Below are 21,155 nucleotides of genomic sequence, written 5' to 3'. Positions count from 1 at the left end.
GGAACACACACACACACACACACACACACACACACACACACACACACACACACACACACACAGACACACACACAGACACACACAGCTAGTGGAAAACAAGCTAAGGGCTCTTCAAATGTCAAAGTCAATTTTCCTCGCCTATGTAAATTCAGCCTCTTGTGCCAAACGTTAGCATGGTATCTCTGCCTCACGGAGGTACACACGGTGGCGGCCCTCTGGGCTTTTGTCTTTTTATCGGTCTGTTTTGTGGGTGCCTGTTTTTGTTTCTGAGAGGGATGGAAATGCGGCGGTGTCGGCGAGAGAGCGGGATTGCAGTGGCATCCACGGTAACTGATATTCACATCCACTGGGCGCATTAGCAATAATGTGTGTTGTTTGTCAGAGCAACGCAGCAAAAGCTTTACCTAACAGGCTGTTAAATAAGATGCGCTCAACCTCTCTCACCATTGTCATTGATATGAGCAGACAGACGGGCCCACATGCCTTCTCAGCCAGCCATTCAGTCAGGAGGAAACAACCAGAATGCGCAGCCCTTTTCCTTTATGTGTGTGTGTGAGCGAGGAAGAGAGAGGCAGAGAGAGGGAGCGGGAGAGGAGGGAGAGGAGAGGGAGAAAGAGGGCAAGACAGAGAGGGGAAAAGGAGAGAGACAGAGAAGGCGAAAGAGAGAGGCGAGACAGTGATGCGGTTGGGGGAGATTTTTCAGTATGATGTGAGATCAGTGATCAGAACAGAATGGTCAATAATGAATAACAATGTAGTGTCTGTCATTATTTAGTTGGACCAGAGCCTTTGTCCAGTGCCAGGGATCGATACAGGGCTCCGATGAATCATCAACCTGCGCAGCCGTGGCTAACCCATGCCCTGCCTACCATATGTTCCGCTCTCCCTCACTGTGTCACACACTGTAGTATAGACTACTTCTATATACTGTATGTATTTGTACTGTACTCTATACTACATTGTTCCACCAGTAAACATTGTTTCAACTTCTTTCAATGGACTCTGGACAGCCTCCTCATTTTGGTCTTCCTTATTTGAGGATACAGTTGTATATCTGATTTGTACTAGCTTGTTATAGCATAGATATTTCCTATTTCCTAGGTTTGGGGTTCAACCACAGTGTTTTAATTCATCCTGAGTGTTCTCCCCTCTCTGTGTGGAAGGGCTTGGAGGCCGTGACCTCAGGCTGGGTAGATTCAGGAACGCTGACAGAGGTTGTTTCTGCTCTGTTCACCTCCATGACTTCTTGATTTCATCAGCACAGCTCTCCTTGGCCATTAGGTGGCCCAGAGATGGTAGAGCCATGACCGAGAGGTGATTTTATGACTACAAACAGCCCGGGGAGGGGAAGGCAGAGTGCTGTGGGATCACATAGGGCTGCTTTTATTACAGAACAAACATTGAAAAGGATGGGGAATGAGTTCTGGTGCCTCCATCATCCTTTAGAATTAAACATACCGAACCTACTTTCCTCACAAAACCCTGCAAGGCTATTGAGTTTTAAGAAATATCACTGGAAAAATGACAATATGTCTCTTCCTCCTCCTCTCTCTATCTCTCTCTCCTTCCCCCTATATCCTTCTTTCTTTCTCCCCTTCTCTCTCTCCCTTCTTCTCTCTCCATTGCACTCTCTCACTCCATCCCCCCTTTATCAGTCTGTAGACCCTGGCCAGCAGTTCACGTGGGAACACTCTAACCTGGAAGTAAACAAGCCGAAGAACCGCTATGCAAATGTCATCGCCTACGACCACTCCAGGGTCATTCTCACCTCCGTCGACGGTATGTTTGGTGGATTTGTTGTTGTTGTTGTGAAGTGTTTTCGAGATTTATTTCTCTTTTTAATAACTGGATGTGGGGAGGTAATGTGTTGTGAAATAAGTAAGCGCCTCTCAAAGTTTTTTTTAGGTTATGTTTTGCTTTTTAGGGAGGGGTGGTGGGAGGTATTGTGATGTTATTAACTAAGTGAGGCTGTCACAATAAAGAATATCCAAAGCCAAGTCTGTAGACAGTAAGCTCCTACCCACTGCAAAGACATGTCACAACAATATATCTCTCAACCCAGTCCCCAGGTGTGACAATGCTTCTCCCTCACTTACTGTCCGTCTGTCTCAGTTTGGAGTCAGTCAGTGATATAAATGTCATTGCATCCTACTGCTTGTGGATGTGTCTTTCTTCTCTAATGTGTTGTGCTGTGTGGGGCTGTTTCATGCTGTGGAGGGGGTGTTGATATCGTGTTGAAAACCTACCAGCCTGCTAGGTGACATCCCAAATAGCACCCTATCCCCTGTTGATAGCACACTACTTTTGACCAGAGCCCTATGGGCCCTGGTCAAAAGTAGTGCACTATAGGAGATAGTGTGCCATTTGGAAAGAAGTGATGGAGTGCCATTGCACTATGGGCGGGGGTCAAAATAAGTGCACTATATAGGGAGCCATTTGGGACGCACACCGAATGTTTCCTAACACTGCCTTCCTTCACCGTGCTACAGGAGTGCCAGGTAGCGACTACATCAACGCTAACTACATAGATGGCTACAGGAAGCAGAACGACTACATCGCTACACAGGGCCCGCTTCCTGAAACCCTGAGTGACTTCTGGAGGATGGTGTGGGAGCAGAGGACCAACACCATCGTCATGATGACCAGACTGGAGGAGAAGTCACGGGTGAGTGACTGAACACGCACACTCTGTCTCAGCATTACATTTTAGTCATTTAGGAGACGCTCTTATACCGAGCAATTAGGGTTATGTGCCTTGCTCAAGGGCACATCAACCGATTTTTCACCTTGTCGTCTCTGGGATTCGAACCAGCGACCTACCGGTTACTGGCCCAACATTCTGAAACGCCAGGCTACCTGCTGACACACGCGCACACACACACACACACAATGTCTCAGGACACACACACACAATCCCTCCCCCCCACACACGTCCTGACCATTGATTCACCCTCTGCTGTCATTGACCCTGCACTCACAGACAGTAACAGTCCCAGTAGTCTCACCCTGGCTCTCTAATGGACAGAAGGTGTGAGCGTCGACTGTTAGGTGGCAAAACCCTAATCGAGGTATTTGAATAGACTCTGTAAATAACTGACACTTTGACTGCATGATGGCAGCAAGACAGACACACACACACAAACACACACACACACTAACACACACCTACTTTCTCTAGCAGGATTAATAACTCTGTACCTAAAGGTCATCCCATAGTGTCACAGCTTCCTGCCAAACTTAACATCACACCTGTTTCTCTGGCCCCAGGGTCAACTCATCATTCAATTACCTTTCACCTTTGAATCTTGGCCCCTGTGTGTCATCATCACCACAGCAAGGTGTCTGCTGGTAATATCCCAACCCCACCGCTGTGTCTTCTGATAACCTCCATTTTCACCGGTTTTGTCTAAAAGGAATACAGCTTTTGTCAAAATTGACTTTTGTAGCAGATTTAGGAGAATTTATGCAGCAGGTTAGGAGAATTAACGTAGCAGGTTAGGATAATTAGGTTAAGGTTAGGAAAAGGTTTAGGCTTAGCTATAATGCTAAATAATTAAACTTTTGACGTCAATTTAACAAAAGCTGTATTCCATCTAGAGTTGACAATTTTCACCCCTTACGATCAGTCTCACTAGAGAGGAAATGAACGGGAGGGGAGGACCTGAAAGAGAACACACCAGAGGAATTTATGTGACTGTCCGTAGCGACTGACATGGGGATGGCTGGGACGCAGTGACACCCCCTTCACTATGAACAACCAGAGCACAGTACCTACTTTCAGTAATGTTAGGGACAGCAGCCATTTCCAACTGGCACTAGTCTGGGTGGATGTGGGGAAATGTTCCTGTAAAACAGATCAACATAAAACACCAGTAAAATGAAAAAAGGAATATTATTATCTGTGTACATGGTCTGTGTTTGTAAGAAATGTACCAGTTAGCTCTCGGCTGTGTGTGTCTGGGATGTTCAGTGGAATGTGTCCAGGTGGTGACCCTACTGTCCACCAGACTGTCCAATCAAAATGCCCCCTCACAATGCCCTGACCAATGACCCTGGAGCACCAGGTTGCTGTCCAATCACAAAGCCCTGACTAATGGCCCTTTGACATAGAGGTCTGGAGGAGAAGAGAGGCACCAGTCATGCTGGCTAGGGTCCCTGGGCCTAGATTCCCCTAGAGATGGGCCCCTGAACCCCAGCTGGCAATCTCTCTCTGCTTTCACTCTCTCCCCTCTTTCTCTCTCCTTCTCTCCCTCTATCCCTCTCTCTCCCTCCAGGACATGGATGACACAGTGGAGCAGAAGCAGTTCAAGCTGTCATCCTTCGCTTAGCCTCAGTCCCTCTCCCATAACACTAACCCTCTCAGTCCTTGTCCTATAACACTGACCCTCTCAGTCCCTGTCCCATTTCACCAAAACACTAGGCCCCTTAGGCAGCTTTAGTCCCTGTCCTATCAACCTACTGTAACTCTGTGTCAATGCTCTTATGCTAAAGCTATGCTCAGAGATCTTCATTGTTCAGTGTCTGTGAGTGGAAGTCTCTCCTCTCTTCCTCCATCCCTCTCATCCTCCTGTCTTCCTCCATCCCTCTCATCCTCCTCTCATCCTCTCACCCCTAGTCCTTGGCACTGTCCCTTTACTGTAACCGCAGTGTCAGTAACACTATTCTACACTAAGGCTGAACTTTATTGTTCTTTGCCTGTGTGTGTACAGGTGAAGTGTGACCAGTACTGGCCCAGTCGGGGTACAGAGACCTATGGGATGATCCAGGTGACCATGTTGGACACTGTGGAGCTGGCTACCTATAGCGTACGCACCTTCACCCTCTATAAGGTAAGAGCCATACATGTAGAGGTATAGTATGTATTGTAGCCCAAGAGTGACCAGCTCTCGACCAGCTGGAAGGCAATGATCCCGGAATGTATTCTCAAGCTTTTATCAAATCTCTTGCTAGCTAACTCGGTGTTGTAAATATAAATGTTTGCCATAGAGACTACCCAGAATGTGGCCACCAGTGTGCGTTTGTGGTGTTCTGATATGTTTCTCTACCAGAATGGCTCCAGCGAGAAGAGAGAGGTTCGTCAGTTCCAGTTCATGGCCTGGCCGGACCATGGAGTGCCTGAGTACCCCACCCCCACCCTGGCCTTCCTGCGCAGGGTCAAGGCCTGTAACCCGACAGACGCAGGGCCCATGGTGGTCCACTGCAGGTAACCCCCATCTCGGACACATCCCCTTCACTGCGAACATCTGGAATGAAGTCAATAAAACTGCCCGGGAACAGGGTTCACTGAAGTTGCGCTGTTGAGGCTCTTTCAGCTGGTGGAAATAAGCCTAAGCCAGAACCATCTCACAGATATGTGACTTTTCCCACACAAAAGCCACACACATTCACATGCACACACACACACACACACACACACACACACACACACACACACACACACACACACACACACACACACACGCACACACACGCATACCGACACAACACAAACATACACATTACACACACACACACACACACTTTTACACACATAACTTGCTGCTGTTCCTTATTTTACTCTTATGATTATCTATCCTGATGCCTAGTCACTTTACATGTCCTTCATTTACATATCTACCTCAAATACCTTGTACCTCTGCACATTGATCTGGTACTGGTACTCCCTGTATACTGCATAGCTCCATTCTTGTGTATTTATTTTTAAAAATGTTGTATTATTATTTTCATTATTTTGAAACTCTGCATCGTTGGGAAGGGCTCATAAGCGAGCACTTCACCGTAAAGTCTACACCAGTTGTATTCGGCGCATGTGACACATTATTTTTATTTCATTTGTTCCTGTCAGTGTACTATACATGGCTATATAGTTACAGTGCCCTGTCCGTCCCCACAGTGCTGGTGTAGGGCGGACCGGTTGCTTCATCGTGATCGAGGCCATGCTGGAGCGTATGAAGCATGAGAAGTCTGTGGATATATACGGTCATGTGACGTGTATGAGAGCTCAGAGGAACTACATGGTGCAGACGGAGGACCAGTACATCTTCATCCACGAGGCCCTGCTAGAGGCAGCCACCTGCGGCAACACAGAGGTCCCTGCACGCAACCTGTACGCACACATCCAGAAACTCACCCAGGTCACGCCCGGAGGCACCGTTTCCGCCATGGAGCTAGAGTTCAAGGTAGAGTAACAAAACATGGAGTTTGAGAATAAGGTAACAAGCCCTGCTTTGTAGCCTGGTCCCAGATGGAAACAATGACCATAGCAGTTAGAAGGACAGCGCAAACAGTGTGGCAACAGCCTCTCTCCTTGTACATTACAATTCAGTTCTATGTTATGAACTTAACTTGAAAGATTGTTGGAGGGCAACCTTGAAATCAGACTCGAATGCTAGGGACTTGGGAATTGACTGGTTATGCTTGAGTTTAAGTGACATGACTACATAATTGGTACAGTTACTAACTGGGGCATTTAGTTATGAAACAACAGTAGAGTTGTTGTTGTTTCAGTGTGTACGATGCAGTGGGGGCAGGAAGTTAATGTCTTAGTGTGTTTGGAACAAGGAGTGGGAGAAGAAAAGGAGGAGGAGAATGAGGAGGAGGAATTTTCCTCACCCTCACACTAACTCTTAAGAGGGGTGTTCTCTTTCAGAGGCTAATCTTCTGGACTGGGGATGAGAGACTGAGAACGAGGAAGGGAGGAAGAGAAGAGAGAGGCTCGGGGGATGGAGAGACAGAGAGAAAGAGAGTGATCTAGTGAGGGAGGAGTGTTGGGGCAGGCTGACCGGCTGACAGCCTGTAGATAAAGCCTCAGTGGGTTGGAGAGCTGATGCATCCTGGGATTGGGCCTATACCACTGGGCTCCAGCGACTGTATTGGTCCCCCTCAGATACTCACTCTCTGAATCCCAAATGGTACCCTATTCCCTATATAGTGCACTATTTTTGACCAGGGCCCATAGGGCTCTGAGTAGTGCGCTATGTCGGGATTAGGGTGCCATTTGGGGTGCACACACTCACAGCCTCCCGCCGTAGGAAAACAAAACTGCTCTAACCAGCCTCCTTCTGGGGGACTCACCACCACAACCAAAATGATGTGGGTCAAACTTGTTCAGCAAGCAGGATGATTGTAAATCCGCAGCGAGTATAATTAGGTTTTGATGCTCAGTACCACTCGCAAATTTGTTTCACAAGCAAGGTCTGAAATTTACACTTTGCTTTTTTGCTACTGACGGAGAATCACATTAAGAGGACCCTGTCAGCAAAGCCAGCAAAAATATAAATACTCTATCCCCCTCTCATCTGGGAGAAAATGCTTTTACATTTTAAAAGTTTGGTTTGGTTTTGGTTTGCTATTCCATAACTTTGACATGTAGGCCTGTGCATCTCTCTTAACAGCCGTCTCAAATGTTGTGTGAGTATTTGTTTTCGACTCCCTGATGTCTCCGTATGTGGCTGTGGCCTCGACACTTAGGATGAGTTTAAAGGAGAGAGAAAGAGAGAGCTCGGCGTTGCCAGTGTCAGCAGGCAGTTGTTTGAAGATGGAGAACAAAGGGGCTTGACTCAAAGCTCATCATTTTCATGCATCAATAATAGTGTTAGCCCCTATGCCCTCCAAAATCCCTGCCCATACACAGCAGCGCTAGGGCTGGCTGGGATCCCCGGCTTTACAACTTTGAAAGAAGGAAGGTGGGCGTCAGGGAAAAGCTGTGGCAACAGTCGTCGTCGGGTTAGAGGCAATTTGACTGCACCCTATGGGTGCACTCCATTCCAATAATTATAAGGGTAAGGGTTGGTGTTTCTCTACAGTAGCACACAGTTCTTTAATCTGAGCCATGTTTTTAATCCATGCATCCATCCATGCATCCCTCAACAGTATACCAAAACAAGTGGCGGTGCTGCCATTTTGCAAAAAAAATCATCCCTTAAATCTGTCCATTCCTCTTCCCTTCCTTCTCCAGAAACTGTCCAACTCTAAAGCACATACCTCAAGATTCATCAGTGCCAACCTCCCCTGCAACAAGTTCAAGAACCGGCTAGTGAATATCATGCCTTTTGAGTCCACCCGCGTGTATCTGCAGCCTATCAGAGGTGTGGAGGGCTCCGACTACATTAACGCCAGCTTCATCGATGGATACAGGTGAGAGAGAGGGAGATGAGGAGAGGAGAGAAGGAGGGATGAGAGGAGAGGAGGAGAGGGGGAGAGCAGAGGAGGGGGGAGGGGGGAGGGCAGAGAAAGAGAGGAGATTCAAACTGTGAAAATGAGACATGAAATATTCTGAAGACTAGAATAAGTGAGATGGGGGATGGTGAGAATAGATGAAATAGAAATGGAGAAGACTGAATCCATCCTGCAGACACAGCTCCTCTAATGAGCAAGGAGGTGGACCTTTCCTGCAGCGGCTGACAGCAGTGGATTATGGTGTGACATGGAGACCAGTGTTTTCCTGTCTCTCTTCCTTGTTGTGTCTGTTGTCAGGGCAAATTGGTCATAGTGGCAGTACTGTCCATTCCTTCCCACATTTCTCCTGTGGTAAATAAATAGTCTGTTTGTGACAGGTGACAAACTACTCCTGGAAGAGGAATAAAATGATGACTTATTGTGATGACTCTGTTCTTGTCCGCTGATTCCCACATTCCTTTACTGTATGGGAAACACTCTTTTAAAGACATTTGTTGATATTTGGAATAATAACAGTGAAATGAAGCACCTGTTGTTCTTACTGAGATGGATGGGAAGGTTTTGAGAATTCCGTAATATACAGCTGGGTGTTTACGTGCAAGTGAGCATTAATGTGTGCGCGGAGATGGGCAATATTTCTGTTGAATGTATTTGAAATACGTATTTTGTATTTACAATTTTATTTGCCTGAGCTACAATCCAATGTTTTTTGTAACGAGATACTTTTGAGAGCTGTAATTGGTATTTTCAAAATACAAAAATACTTTTCAATACCATTTTTTTTTATAGCGGTTCACAACTTTGTGGCTCCCTTTCAACTTGCATTGGTATCAGAAGTCTGATGTCACTATGGCGTGATAAGCGTGTCTGTTAAATGACCAAATTGTAAATGTAGATATAAAAATGAACACTTCTAAAGCATGCTGAGTATTATTCTAATGAACTCTGCCCCTAAAAGGAGTCCAATAAAAAAATCCAGTGTGCTTTGCAGTTGTTCATTTCACATTTACAATTTGGTCATTTAGCAGAATTCGCAACCGGGGGGACCCTAGGAGACGTTCTTATGTAGAGAGTCTTACAGGCAGTGCATTCAACTACGGTAAATAAAAAACACATATCGCAGTCATAGCAAGTAAAAAGTCTCTGTTACCATTACTGAGAGTGATGTTTTTAAGGGGTCGACTTGCTAATGTATTTTTGTATTTTTAAAGAAATACAATGCTTTGCAAACGTATGTTGTAATTTATTTTGATATGTTGGTCTTTAGGGTATTTTGTAATTGTTCTTTGTGATTTTTGCCAATCCCTGTGTGTGCGTGTGTGTGTGTGCTTGAGTGTGAAAGTGTGTGTGAGGTGCTTGGGGGCTTCTGTTCAGGTATTGTCCCATATCAAATTAATACCTAATCAGAGTGGTCCCATAGAGAGTCTCCTTTATGGAAGTGTAAACACTGTAATTGGCAATAATCTACAATGCTACAACACGCTGATGAGTGAATGTCTGAATGAATAGGAGCTTTCCTCCTTTTTGGAGGATTTGTTGAGTGTTTTCTGTTTGGATTTCCTCATCCACACACACACACACATTAGCAAGCAAGCAAGCAAACACCTCCTCTGTGCCTAATAAAGTCCCTGGGGCTGCCCCACCTGAGGGAGAGAAGGGAAAGAAGAGAGGAGGAGGGAGACAAGAAAGGTGGAAGTCATTCATCTTTAATTCATGTAGCGGTAATTAAGAGTGAATTAAGACAGAGAGGTGTTAGGCTGCGTCCCAAATGGCACCCTATTCCCTATATAGTGCACTTTTAATCAAAAGTAGAGCACTATATAGGGAATAGGGTGCCATTTGGGACTCATTCGAGGTGTTAGTATTCTATTTCGCGGGAGGCAGGTTGGCATCACATCTTTAAAGTGCCAGAGGGGATTAGAATGTCTTAAGTGAAGAAGGGGGGGGTAATGATGATGATGCAATGATGATGTCATTCTGGTTAAGTTTCTGATATCCTGAGGTGGTAATTCAAACTATCTAGTCTATTGCCAGCTATGCCACTGACATAATGATGTAAGTCACTGAAGTTGTGCACACCAGACATTACATACATATCAAGCACTGTCTTGGTAGAGCAAGGTTCTCTACGCATGCCTGTTAATTTCTTTATTGCTATTGCTATGTCAGAACACTCAGAATCCAATAATTCAGCTGAAGAAACTGAATATCCATGTGTCAGTCAAACCCATCTGATGTTAGAGACCCTTTGAACATTGTGCTGAGGCTGGTCTTAGTTATTACTCAGAAAGTAAGAGCAAAGATAAGTAGAACTCACAATTCCAGCAGCACCTTAGATAGATAGAACTCACAATTCCAGCAGCACCTTGTACTGTACTTCCTGCCTCATATAGAAAGCACTGTCTGTCTCTGTATGGTTGTATAAGCAATGATGTATTGCTTTAATGTATCCTGCTGTAGCCTATAACATGGAGGAGCAGACCATATAGCTGCTTTAATCTCATGGTCAGTCATTTCCTGCAGTGTGTGTGTGTGTGTCTGGCCGTACGAATGTATGCGTCTTGGGCTGACTCTCACATGTTTGTCGGGATTCCTGACAGAAACGTAATCACATTAACGCCACTACTCCCACAGCTTCACACTGCCCTCTACTGTTGATCTAGTGGAACTGGACCCCAGCTGCAACGCTGCGGTTCTCACTGCCTTGAAGGGGAATAGGAACTTAATTTGTCAGCAGCATAACATAATGAAAATACACCAAGCCCAGACCCCATTATCAGCACCAAGGGCCTCTCAGATCACAGTAGGACCACATAGGGCTCAACGTGGATACTCTAGGTCTATGGGGATGTATTGAAGTGTACCTTATATCCTTTGTAGTTATGATGTTATCCTGACTCCCTGTGTCATGGCCTTTCCTGTATCCTGACGTAACTCGTGTCCCATGTCTCTCAGGCAACAGAAGGCCTACATAGCCACCCAGGGCCCGCTAGCAGAGACCACAGAGGACTTCTGGAGAATGCTGTGGGAACACAACTCTACCATCGTCGTCATGCTCACCAAACTCAGAGAGATGGGACGGGTGAGTGGCATAGATACTGTACATACACTGTTAATACACGCACACACACACACACACACATGCATGCATGGACACACACTAAGGGATGGTATTGTTGATATGACAGTTCTGTCATTGTTGTCTGTTTCTTAGGAAAAGTGCCATCAGTACTGGCCTGCTGAGCGCTCTGCCAGGTACCAGTACTTTGTAGTGGACCCCATGGCTGAGTACAACATGCCCCAGTACATCCTCCGAGAGTTCAAGGTCACAGACGCCAGGGTAAGTCCATCTCTCCATCCATCCTCCCTCTTCTCCCTAGCGACGTACATCTCGCTCTGCTCTATGCAATTGTTGTACATAGCTGTACGCTAAGCATATTTTCCGAGTGAATTGTTTGAACACATAATTATCTCTGCACTGTAGTTATGTTCTGATGTTCTGTGTATAGAAATAGATTCTGCACGTTACAGCAAAGACAATTGTAGCTTGAGAACACACTAAAACAATACTGGTAACATTACTCAAATTCTGTAGGTATAATGCTTTATATAGTGGTATAAGCATGTATGAGCCTTTATAATGTCTAATAATAAGGCTTAAAGAAAATACTCACTTTATGCCCATCATCCATTCCTCAACACCTCTAAGGATGGCCAGTCTAGGACCATTCGTCAGTTCCAGTTCACTGATTGGCCAGAACAAGGGGTGCCAAAAACTGGAGAGGGCTTTATTGATTTCATTGGCCAAGTGCATAAAACCAAGGAACAGTTCGGACAGGATGGACCCATCTCTGTGCACTGCAGGTAAGGGAAACCAATGACAATTACCATTGTGTGTGTGTGTGTGTGTGTGTGTGTGTGCATATCTACTGTGTATAACCCTCTCTTTGCTCCCCCACAGTGCTGGTGTTGGGCGGACTGGTGTGTTCATCACCCTGAGTATCGTGCTGGAGAGGATGAGGTACGAGGGGGTGGTGGACATCTTCCATACCGCCAAAACACTGAGGACCCAGAGACCTGCCATGGTGCAGACAGAGGTACAATGCAGTCACAACGCTACAGTATATTTGGATAGACTGGTTAGAGAGGGGATAGGACTATATAGAAGCTCTTGGATAGAGGCAGGTGACTAAGCAAACAAGGATTCAGTTGAAACAATAGTTTTTTTTACAAATCAGATTTACAGTATCTCACAAAAGTGAGTACACCCCTCACATTTTTGTAAATATTTGAGTATATCTTTTCATGACAACACTGAAGAAATGACACTTTGCTACAAAATAAAATAGTGAGTGTACAGCTTGTATAACAGTGTAAATTTGCTGTCCCCTCAAAATAACACAACACACAGCCATTAATGTCTATTTTGTGTGGCCACCATCATTTTCCAGCACTGCCTTAACCCTCTTGGGCATGGAGCTCACCAGAGCTTCACAGGTTGCCACTGGAGTCCTCTTCCACTCCTCAATGACGACATCACAGAGCTGGTGGATGTTAGAGACCTTGCACTTCTCCACCTTCCATTTGAGGATGCCCCACAGATACTCAATAGAGTTTAGGTCTGGAGACATGCTTGGCCAGTCCATCACCTTTACCCTCAGCTTCTTTAGCAAGGAAGTGGTCGTCTTGAAGGTGTGTTTGGGGTCGTTATCATGTTGGAATACTGCCCATGATCCCCTCCCAGTCTCCGAAGGGAGGGGATCATGCTCTGCTTCAGTATGTCACGGTACATGTTGGCATTCATGGTTCCCTCAATGAACTGTAGCTCCCCAGTGCCGGCAGCACTCATGCAGCCCCAGACCATGACACTCCCACCACCATGCCTGACTGTAGGCAAGACACACTTGTCTTTGTACTCCTCACCTGGTTGCCTCCACACACGCTTGACACCATCTGAACCAAATAAGTTTATCTTGGTCTCATCAGACCACAGGACATGGTTCCAGTAATCCATGTCCTTAGTCTGCTTGTCTTCAGCAAACTGTTTGCGGGCTTTCTTGTGCATCATCTTTAGAAGAAGCTTCCTTCTGGGACGACAGCCATGCAGACCAATTTGATGCAGTGTGCGGCGTATGGTCTGAGCACTGACAGGCTGACCCCCCACCCCTTCAACCTCTGCAGCAATGCTGGCAGCACTCATACGTCTATTTCCCAAAGACAACCTCGGGATATGACGCTCAGCACGTGCACTCAACTTCTTTGGTCGACCATGGCGAGGCCTGTTCTGAGTGGAACCTGTCCTGTTAAACCGCTGTATGGTCTTGGCCACCGTGCTGCAGCTCAGTTTCAGGGTCTTGGCAATCTTCTTATAGCCCAGGCCATCTTTATGTAGAGCAACAATTCTTTTTTTCAGATCTTCAGAGAGTTCTTTGCCATGAGGTGCCATGTTGAACTTCCAGTGACCAGTCAGTATGAGGTAGTGTGAGAGCGATGACACCAAATTTAACACACCTGCTCCCCATTCACACCTGAGACCTTGTAACACTAACGAGTGACATGACACCGTGGAGGGAAAATGGCTAATTGGGCCCAATTTGGACATTTTCACTTAGGGGTGTACCCCCCCTTATTGCCAGCGGTTTAGACATTAATGGCTGTGTGTTCAGTTATTTTGAGGGGACAGCAAATTTACACTGTTATACAAGCTGTACACTGACTACTTTACATTGTAGCAAAGTGTCATTTCTTCAGTGTTGTCACATGAAAAGATATACTCAAATGTGAGGGGTGTACTCAATTTTGTGAGATACTGTATATTGTGTGATGTCCTGTCATGAAACTGTGCCATAATGTTAGAGGAAGGTAGGCGGATATATGTCAAGGCTCTGGGTAACTGGTGAAAGGAGTCAGGCGCAGGAGAGCTGACATGCGTGGACAAGGTATTTTAATTCAAGAAAATACCAGTATAAACACAATACTATGGTGCTGGAAAAATACCGGTACCACAACATAAACAGGCGTAATAACAAAACCCGGTAACAATATACCAGCTGTCAGATACAGCCTTACAATAAAACAAACATGCACACAAACATGGGGGAAACCAGAGGGTTAAATAATGAACATGTAATGGGGGAATTGAAACAAGGTGTGTAAAAAAACAAAGACAAAACCAATGGAAAATGAAAAGTGGATCGGTGATGGCTAGAAGACTGAACGCCGCTCGAACAAGGAGAGGGACCGACATCTTTCTGATGCCTCATGGCCCGCTGAAGGTGCACATGAGCGGCGTCCCACGTCTCCTCCGAGCACCTAAACCAGTCGTCCACCACAGGAGCCTCGATCTGGCTCTGAAGCCACGGCGCCAGAACCGGCTGGTGCCCCAGTACGCATTCGAAAGGGGAGAGGTTGGTAGAGGAGTGGCAGAGCAAGTTCTGGGCCGTCTCTGCCCATGGTATGAACGCCGCCCACTCCTCCGGCCGGTCCTGGCAATAAGCCCGCAGAAACCTACCCACATCCTGCTTTACTCTCTCCACCTGCCCGTTACTCTCGGGGTGAACACCTGAGGTAAGGCTGACTGAGACCCCCAGACGTTCCATGAACGCCCTCCAGTCCCTTGACGTGAACTGGGGACCTCGATTAGATACTATGTCCTCAGGTACCCCGTAGTGCCGGAAGAGGTGTGAACAGGGTCTCCGCAGTCTGTAGGGCCATAGGGAGACCAAGCAAAGGGAGGAGACGGCAGGACTTAGAAAACCGATCCACAAAGACCAGGATCATGGTGTTACCCTGTGAGGGAGGCAGATCCGTAAGGAAGTCCACCGGCAGGTGCGACCACAGCCGTTGTGGAACGGGCAAGGGTTGTAACTTCCCTCTGGGCAGGTGCCTAGGGGCCTTGCACTGGGTGCACACCGAGCAAGAGGAAACATAAACCCTCACGTCCTTAGCCAAGGTGGACCACCAGTACTTCCCACTAAGACAGCGCACTGTCCGACCGATGCCCGGATGACCAGAGGAGGGTGACGTGTGGGCCCAATAGATCAAACGGTCACGGACAGCAAACGGAACGTACAGACACCCAGCTGGATACTGGGGGGGAGTGGGCTCTGTACGTAACGCCCGCTCGATGTCCGTGTCCAGCTCCCACACTACCGGTGCCATCAAGCAAGAGGCCGGGTATATGGGAGTGGGATCCATGGACCGATCCTCTGTGTCATACATCCGGGACAGTGCGTCTGCCTTCGCGTTCTGGGAACCTGGTCTGTAGGACAGGGTGAAAACAAAATGGGTAAAGTACATGGCCCACCTTGCCTGGCGAGGGTTCAGTCTCCTCGCCGCCCGATGTACTCCAGATTGCGGTGGTCCGTCCAGATGAGAAAAGGGTGTTTAGCCCCCTCAAGCCAATGTCTCCACGCCTTCATTGCCTTGACAACAGCCATCAACTCCTGGTCCCCCACGTTTCGCTCCGCCGGGCTGAGCTTATTTGAAAAGAAGACACAGGGGTGGAGCTTTGGTGGCGTACCCGAGTGCTGAGAGAGCATGGCTCCTATCCCAGCCTCGGATGCGTCCACCTCCACTATGAACGCCAAAGAGGGATCCGAATGAGCCAGCACGGGAGCCGAGGTAAACAGAGCCCTCAGGTGACCAAAAGCCCTGTCCGCCTCAGCTGACCACTGCAAACGCATCGGTCCCCCCTTCAGCAGTGAGGTAATGGGAGCCGCTACCTGACCAAAGCCCCGGATAAACCTCCGGTAGTAGTTGGCAAACCCTATAAACCGCTGCACTTCCTTTACTGTGGTGGGAGTCGGCCAATTACGCACAGCTGTAATGCGGTCACTCTGCATCTCCACCCCTGAAGTGGAAATGCGGTACCCTAGGAAGGAGACGGACTATTGGAAAAACAGGCATTTCTCAGCCTTGACGTACAGGTCATGCTCCAACAGTCGACCAAGCACCCTGCGCACCAGGGACACATGCTTGGCGCGTGTAGCAGAGTATATCAGAATGTCGTCGATATACACCACTATACCCTGCTTGTGCAGGTCCCGGAAAATCTTGTCTATAAAGGCCTGGAAGACTGATGGAGCATTCATCAACCCATACGGCATGACGAGATACTCATAGTGCCCTGAGGTGTTACTAAATGCCTTCTTCCACTCGTCCCCCTCCCGGATACGCACCAGGTTGTAAGCGCTCCTGAGATCCAATTTTGTGAAGAAGCGCGCCCCGTGCATTGACTCGATCGCACTGGCTATGAGAGGCAGCGGGTAACTGTACCTCACAGTGATTTGGTTGATGTCTCGATAGTCAATACAGACCTCCATCCTTCTTCTTCACAAAAAAGAAACTCGAGGAGGCAGGTGAAGTGGAGGGCCGAATGTACCCCTGCCCCAGAGGTTCGGAGACATATGTTTCCATATGTTTCCGTCTCCTCTTGCGATAGGGGATACACGTGACTCCTGGGAAGTGCTGCGTCTACCAGGAGATTTTTCGCACAATCCCCCCGTCGATGGGATGGTAATTAAATCGCCTTCTTTTTACAGAAGGCGAGAGCCAAATCGGCATATTCAGAGGGGATGCACACGGTGGAGACCTGGTCTGGACTTTCCACTGTAGTAGCACCGACAGAAACCCCTAAACACCTCCCCGAGCACTTTCGTGGCCACCCCGTGAGAACCCTCTGTTGCCACAAAATCGTGGGGTCATGACAGGCCAACCAGGGTAGGCCCAGCACCACAGGAAACACAGGAGAATCAATAAGGAATAGACGGATTCTCTCCTTGTGACCCTCCTGCGTAACCATGCCCAGTGGAGTGGTGGCCTCCCTAATTAGCCCTGACCCTAATGGTCAACTATCTAGTGCTTGCACAGGGAAGGGCATATCCACAGGAACAATGGGGGTCCCTAAACTATGGGCAAATGGTCTGTCAATAAAATTCCCAGCTGCGACTGAATCTACAAGCGCCTTATGCTGGGAATGCGGGGAAAACTCAGGAAAATTAATAAACAAAAACATGTGAGCAACAGGGGGCTCTGGGTGAGCCTGGTGCCGACTCACCTGGGGTGACACGAGAGTGCCCTGCCTGCTGCCTCGACTCCCAGAGGAACCTCCCCAGCACCGACCGGCAGTGTGCCCTCTGCGGCCACAGACGGTGCATGGAACGGCCCCTCCTCTGGTCGCCCTAAGTGCAGCACCTCTGAGCTCCATGGGCGTCAGAGCGGTGGTGCTGGGGGATGGAACCGACAGACCCCGATCTGGACGTCCGCGGGTAGCCAGCAGGTTATCCAGCCAGATGGACAGGTCCACCAGCTGGTCGAAAGTGAGAGGGGTGTCCCTGCAGGCCAACTCCCGACAGACATCCTCGCACAGACTGCACCGTTAGTGATCGATAAAGGCCCTGTCGTTCCATCCTGTGCCGGCGACCAGGGTCCGGAATTCCAACGCGAACTCCTGTGTGCTCCTCATCTCCTGCCTCAGGTGGACAAGACGTTCACCCGCCGCTCTACCCTCAGGCGGGTGGTCAAAGATTGCCTGGAAGAGGCGGGTGAAATCCTCGAAGTGGTCCAACACCGCTTCTTCTTCCCCCCATACGGCGTTGGCCCACTCCAGGGCTTTCCATGAAAGGCAGGAGACGAGGGCGGCGACGCTCTCTCGGCCCGAAGGAGCCGGGTGGACGGTTGCCAGGTAGAGCTCTAGCTGGAGCAAGAACCCCTGACAACCCGCCGCCGTTCCATCATACTCCTTCGGGAGGGCGGGCCGTATCCCACTGGGCCCGGGTGAAGGAGGGGTGAGTGTTGGTGAGACTGGTGGTGCTGGTGGAGCTGGTGGAGACGCTGGAGGGACTCCTCTTCTCTCCCAGCGCTCCATGGTTTGTAGCACGTGATCCATGGCGCTGCTGAGATGCTGCAGCATGGCAGCGTGCTGCTGGACTCGCTCCTCAACCCCTACTGCTGGGGCACCTGCTCCTGCTGACTCCATTCCTTTGGGGTGCGTGTTTCTGTCAAGGCTGTGGGTAACTGGTGAAAGGAGTCAGGCGCAGGAGAGCTGAAATGCGTGGACAAGGTATTTAATTCAAGAAAACACCAGTATTAATACAATACTATGGTGCTGGAAAAATACCAGTACCACGACATAAACAGGCGTAATAACAAAACCCGGTAACAATATACCAGCTGTCAAATACAGCCTTACAATAAAACAAACACGCACACAAACATGGGGGAAACCAGAGGGTTAAATATTGAACATGTAATGGGGGAATTGAAACCAGGTGTGTAAAAAAATAAAGACAAAACAAATGGAAAATGAAAAGTGGATCGGTGATGGCTAGAAGGGCGGTGATGTCGACCGCCGAACGTCGCTCGAACAAGGAGAGTGACCGACTCCGGCAGAAGTCGTGACAGGTTAGATTAATAAAGTGTAGTTATTTCAACATATTGTTACAAATGCTCTCCTAGGCAAATGCAGAACTATTAAATCAAAACAAATGTTATTTGTCACATGCTCCGAATACAACAGGTGTAGACCTTACCGTGAAATGCTTACTTAGGAGCCCTTAGCCAACAATGCAGTTCATGAAATAGAGTTAAGAAAATATTTACTAAATTAACGAGGCTATATACAGGGTACTGGTACTGAGTCAATGTGCGGTGGTGCAGGTTAGTCGAGGTAATTTGTACATGTAGGTCGGGGTAAAGTGGCTCTATTCATGATTGTAGATAACTCTCTTGACCGACACTGCTCTGCCCCTCTTTGTTTCCCTCCCAGGACCAGTACCAGTTGTGCTACAGGGCAGCTCTGGAGTACCTTGGCAGCTTTGACCACTATGCAACATAATCAGTCTCAGAATGCACTGGGACTCCTGGGGTTCCGGAGCGCCGCCAGTGTGTCCCTTCTGAGCCATATACACCCTGCTGACAAAGTCCAGAAACTGCCTGAGGGGAGAAGGGAGAGGGGGGAGGAAGAGTGGAGAGGGGTGAGGAGGAGAGGGAGAGAGCACAAGTCTGACTGGGCGACCTTCAATCAGGTGGAGCAGTACTCCTGGACTCCTGACTGGCATAATAAACCTGCTTTAAAACCCTCCACTACTAAAATCTACTCCCCAAAAAATTATCTAAACGCTTCAGTGTGCTTCATGCTGACGTCTCTATACGTAATGCACACACCATAAAATCACTATTTCTGCCACCTACTCCTGCTGATATAGCAACGGTTATTTTTCTGCTTTTATTATGCATCAATATCAATATTATTACCCATTATAAGTATGTGATTATTATTATTATTATTTAGAATTTATTTTCTAATCATTTCTACTCTGGTTATTGTATGTCTTAACCTGTGTCATTTTAAATTAATTACTTGTCTTTTTTTGCACAAGGGACATGAATTTTTAACATGCTCCGAGTTATTATTAATACTGGAGACGTATGCATACTCAGAGCTGCTAATAATAATTTTATTTTTTACCATAATTATAATATTCTAAAGTTCGCTATTCTCTGGTCCTATTCAGTGGTATATGGGGGACAATCTTTTATACGCCTTTTCACTTCCTGGTACTTTACAAAATGACTAGCCATCTCCACAAAAAGATCAAACACATACATCAGAGTTAGTGGACTACTATAAAATAAACCTTTATACAGTGCATTTGGAAAGTATTCAGACCCCTTGACTTTTTCCACATTTTGTTACGTTACAGCCTTATTCTAGAATGGAATAAATGGGTTCCCCCCCCCCATCACTCTACACACGATACCTCATAATGACAAAGCAAAAACAGGTTTGTAGAATATGTTTGCAAATATATATAAAAAACAGAAACCGACCATTTAAATAAGTATTCAGACCCTTTACTAAGTACTTTGTTGAAGCACCTTTGGCAGCAATTACAGCCTCGAGTCTTCTTGGGTATGACACTACAAGCTTGGCACACCTGTATTTGGGGAGTTTCTCCCATTCTTCTCTGCAGATTCAAGGACATTCAGAGACTTGTTCCGAAGCCACTCCTGCGTTGTCTTGACTGTTTACTGAAAGTCGTTGTCCTGTTGGAAGGTGAAGCTTCGCCCCAGTCTGAAGTCTTCATCAAGGATCTCTCTGTACTTTTCTCCATTCATTTTTCCCTCGATCCTGACTAGTCTCCCAGTCCCTGCCTCTGAAATATATTTCCACAGCATGATGCTGCCACCACGCATCACCGTAGGGATGGTGCCAGGTTTCCTCCAGATGTGACACTTGGCATTCATGCCAAAGAGTTCAATCTTGGTTTCATCAGACCAGAGAATCTTGTTTCTCATGGTCTGAGAGTCCTTTAGGTGTCTTTTGGAAAACTCCAAGCAGGCTGTCATGTGCCTTTTACTGAGGAGTAGTTTCCATCTGGCCACTCTACCATAAAGGCCTAATTGGTGGAGTCCTGTAGAGATGATTTTCCTTCTGGAGCTCTGTCAGGGGGACCATCGGCTTCTTGGCCACCACCCTGACCAAGGCCCTTCTCTGAAACAGAGAGGTGCGGGGTGGGGGGGTGCCATAATCAACATCAAGGTCTTCAGAGCCCGGGGAACAGTGTGCAAACGGCTTTGTTCAGGGGCAGAATGACAGATTTTTACCTTGTCAGCTCGGAGATTCGATCCAGCAACCTTTTGGTTACCGGCCCAACACTCTTGGGCCGGTAACCAAGGCTACTTGCCAAATGATGGAGGCCACTGTGTTCTTGGGGACCTTCAATGCTGCAGATATTTGTTAGTACCCTTCCCCAGATCTGTGCCTCAACACAATCCTGTCTCGGAGCTCTATGGACAATCCCTTCGACCTCATGGCTTGGTCTTTGCTCTGACATGCACTTTCAAATGTGGGACCTTATATGGACAGGCGTGTGCCTTTCCAAATCATGTCCAATCAATTGAATTTACCACAGGTGGACTCCAATCAAGTTGTAGAAACATCTCAAGGATGATCAATGGAAACAGGATGCAGC

At 47.5% G+C, this 21,155-nt stretch overlaps 1 protein-coding gene across 6 annotated transcripts in view; it reads left to right on the top strand.

Moving 5' to 3' along the window:
- LOC115192316 (receptor-type tyrosine-protein phosphatase F-like) overlaps positions 1–19,772 on the top strand; it is a 435,047-nt gene extending 415,275 nt beyond the window's left edge. For all 6 annotated transcript variants that reach the window (XM_029750668.1, XM_029750671.1, XM_029750670.1 and 3 more), the window contains 11 exons: positions 1,656–1,779; positions 2,490–2,665; positions 4,710–4,829; positions 5,049–5,203; positions 5,894–6,179; positions 7,958–8,136; positions 11,134–11,260; positions 11,393–11,518; positions 11,888–12,042; positions 12,140–12,275; positions 18,947–19,772. In XM_029750668.1, the coding sequence (XP_029606528.1) occupies positions 1,656–1,779; positions 2,490–2,665; positions 4,710–4,829; positions 5,049–5,203; positions 5,894–6,179; positions 7,958–8,136; positions 11,134–11,260; positions 11,393–11,518; positions 11,888–12,042; positions 12,140–12,275; positions 18,947–19,015 (1,653 nt within the window). In that variant the 3' untranslated portion in view covers positions 19,016–19,772. The remainder of the gene's footprint in view (positions 1–1,655; positions 1,780–2,489; positions 2,666–4,709; positions 4,830–5,048; positions 5,204–5,893; positions 6,180–7,957; positions 8,137–11,133; positions 11,261–11,392; positions 11,519–11,887; positions 12,043–12,139; positions 12,276–18,946) is intronic.
- The last annotated feature ends 1,383 nt before the right edge of the window (positions 19,773–21,155 follow it).

The sequence above is a fragment of the Salmo trutta genome, chromosome 4, assembly GCF_901001165.1.
Source record: "Salmo trutta chromosome 4, fSalTru1.1, whole genome shotgun sequence".
NCBI lineage: Eukaryota > Metazoa > Chordata > Actinopteri > Salmoniformes > Salmonidae > Salmo > Salmo trutta.
This window is presented reverse-complemented; position numbering and strand designations above follow the sequence as displayed.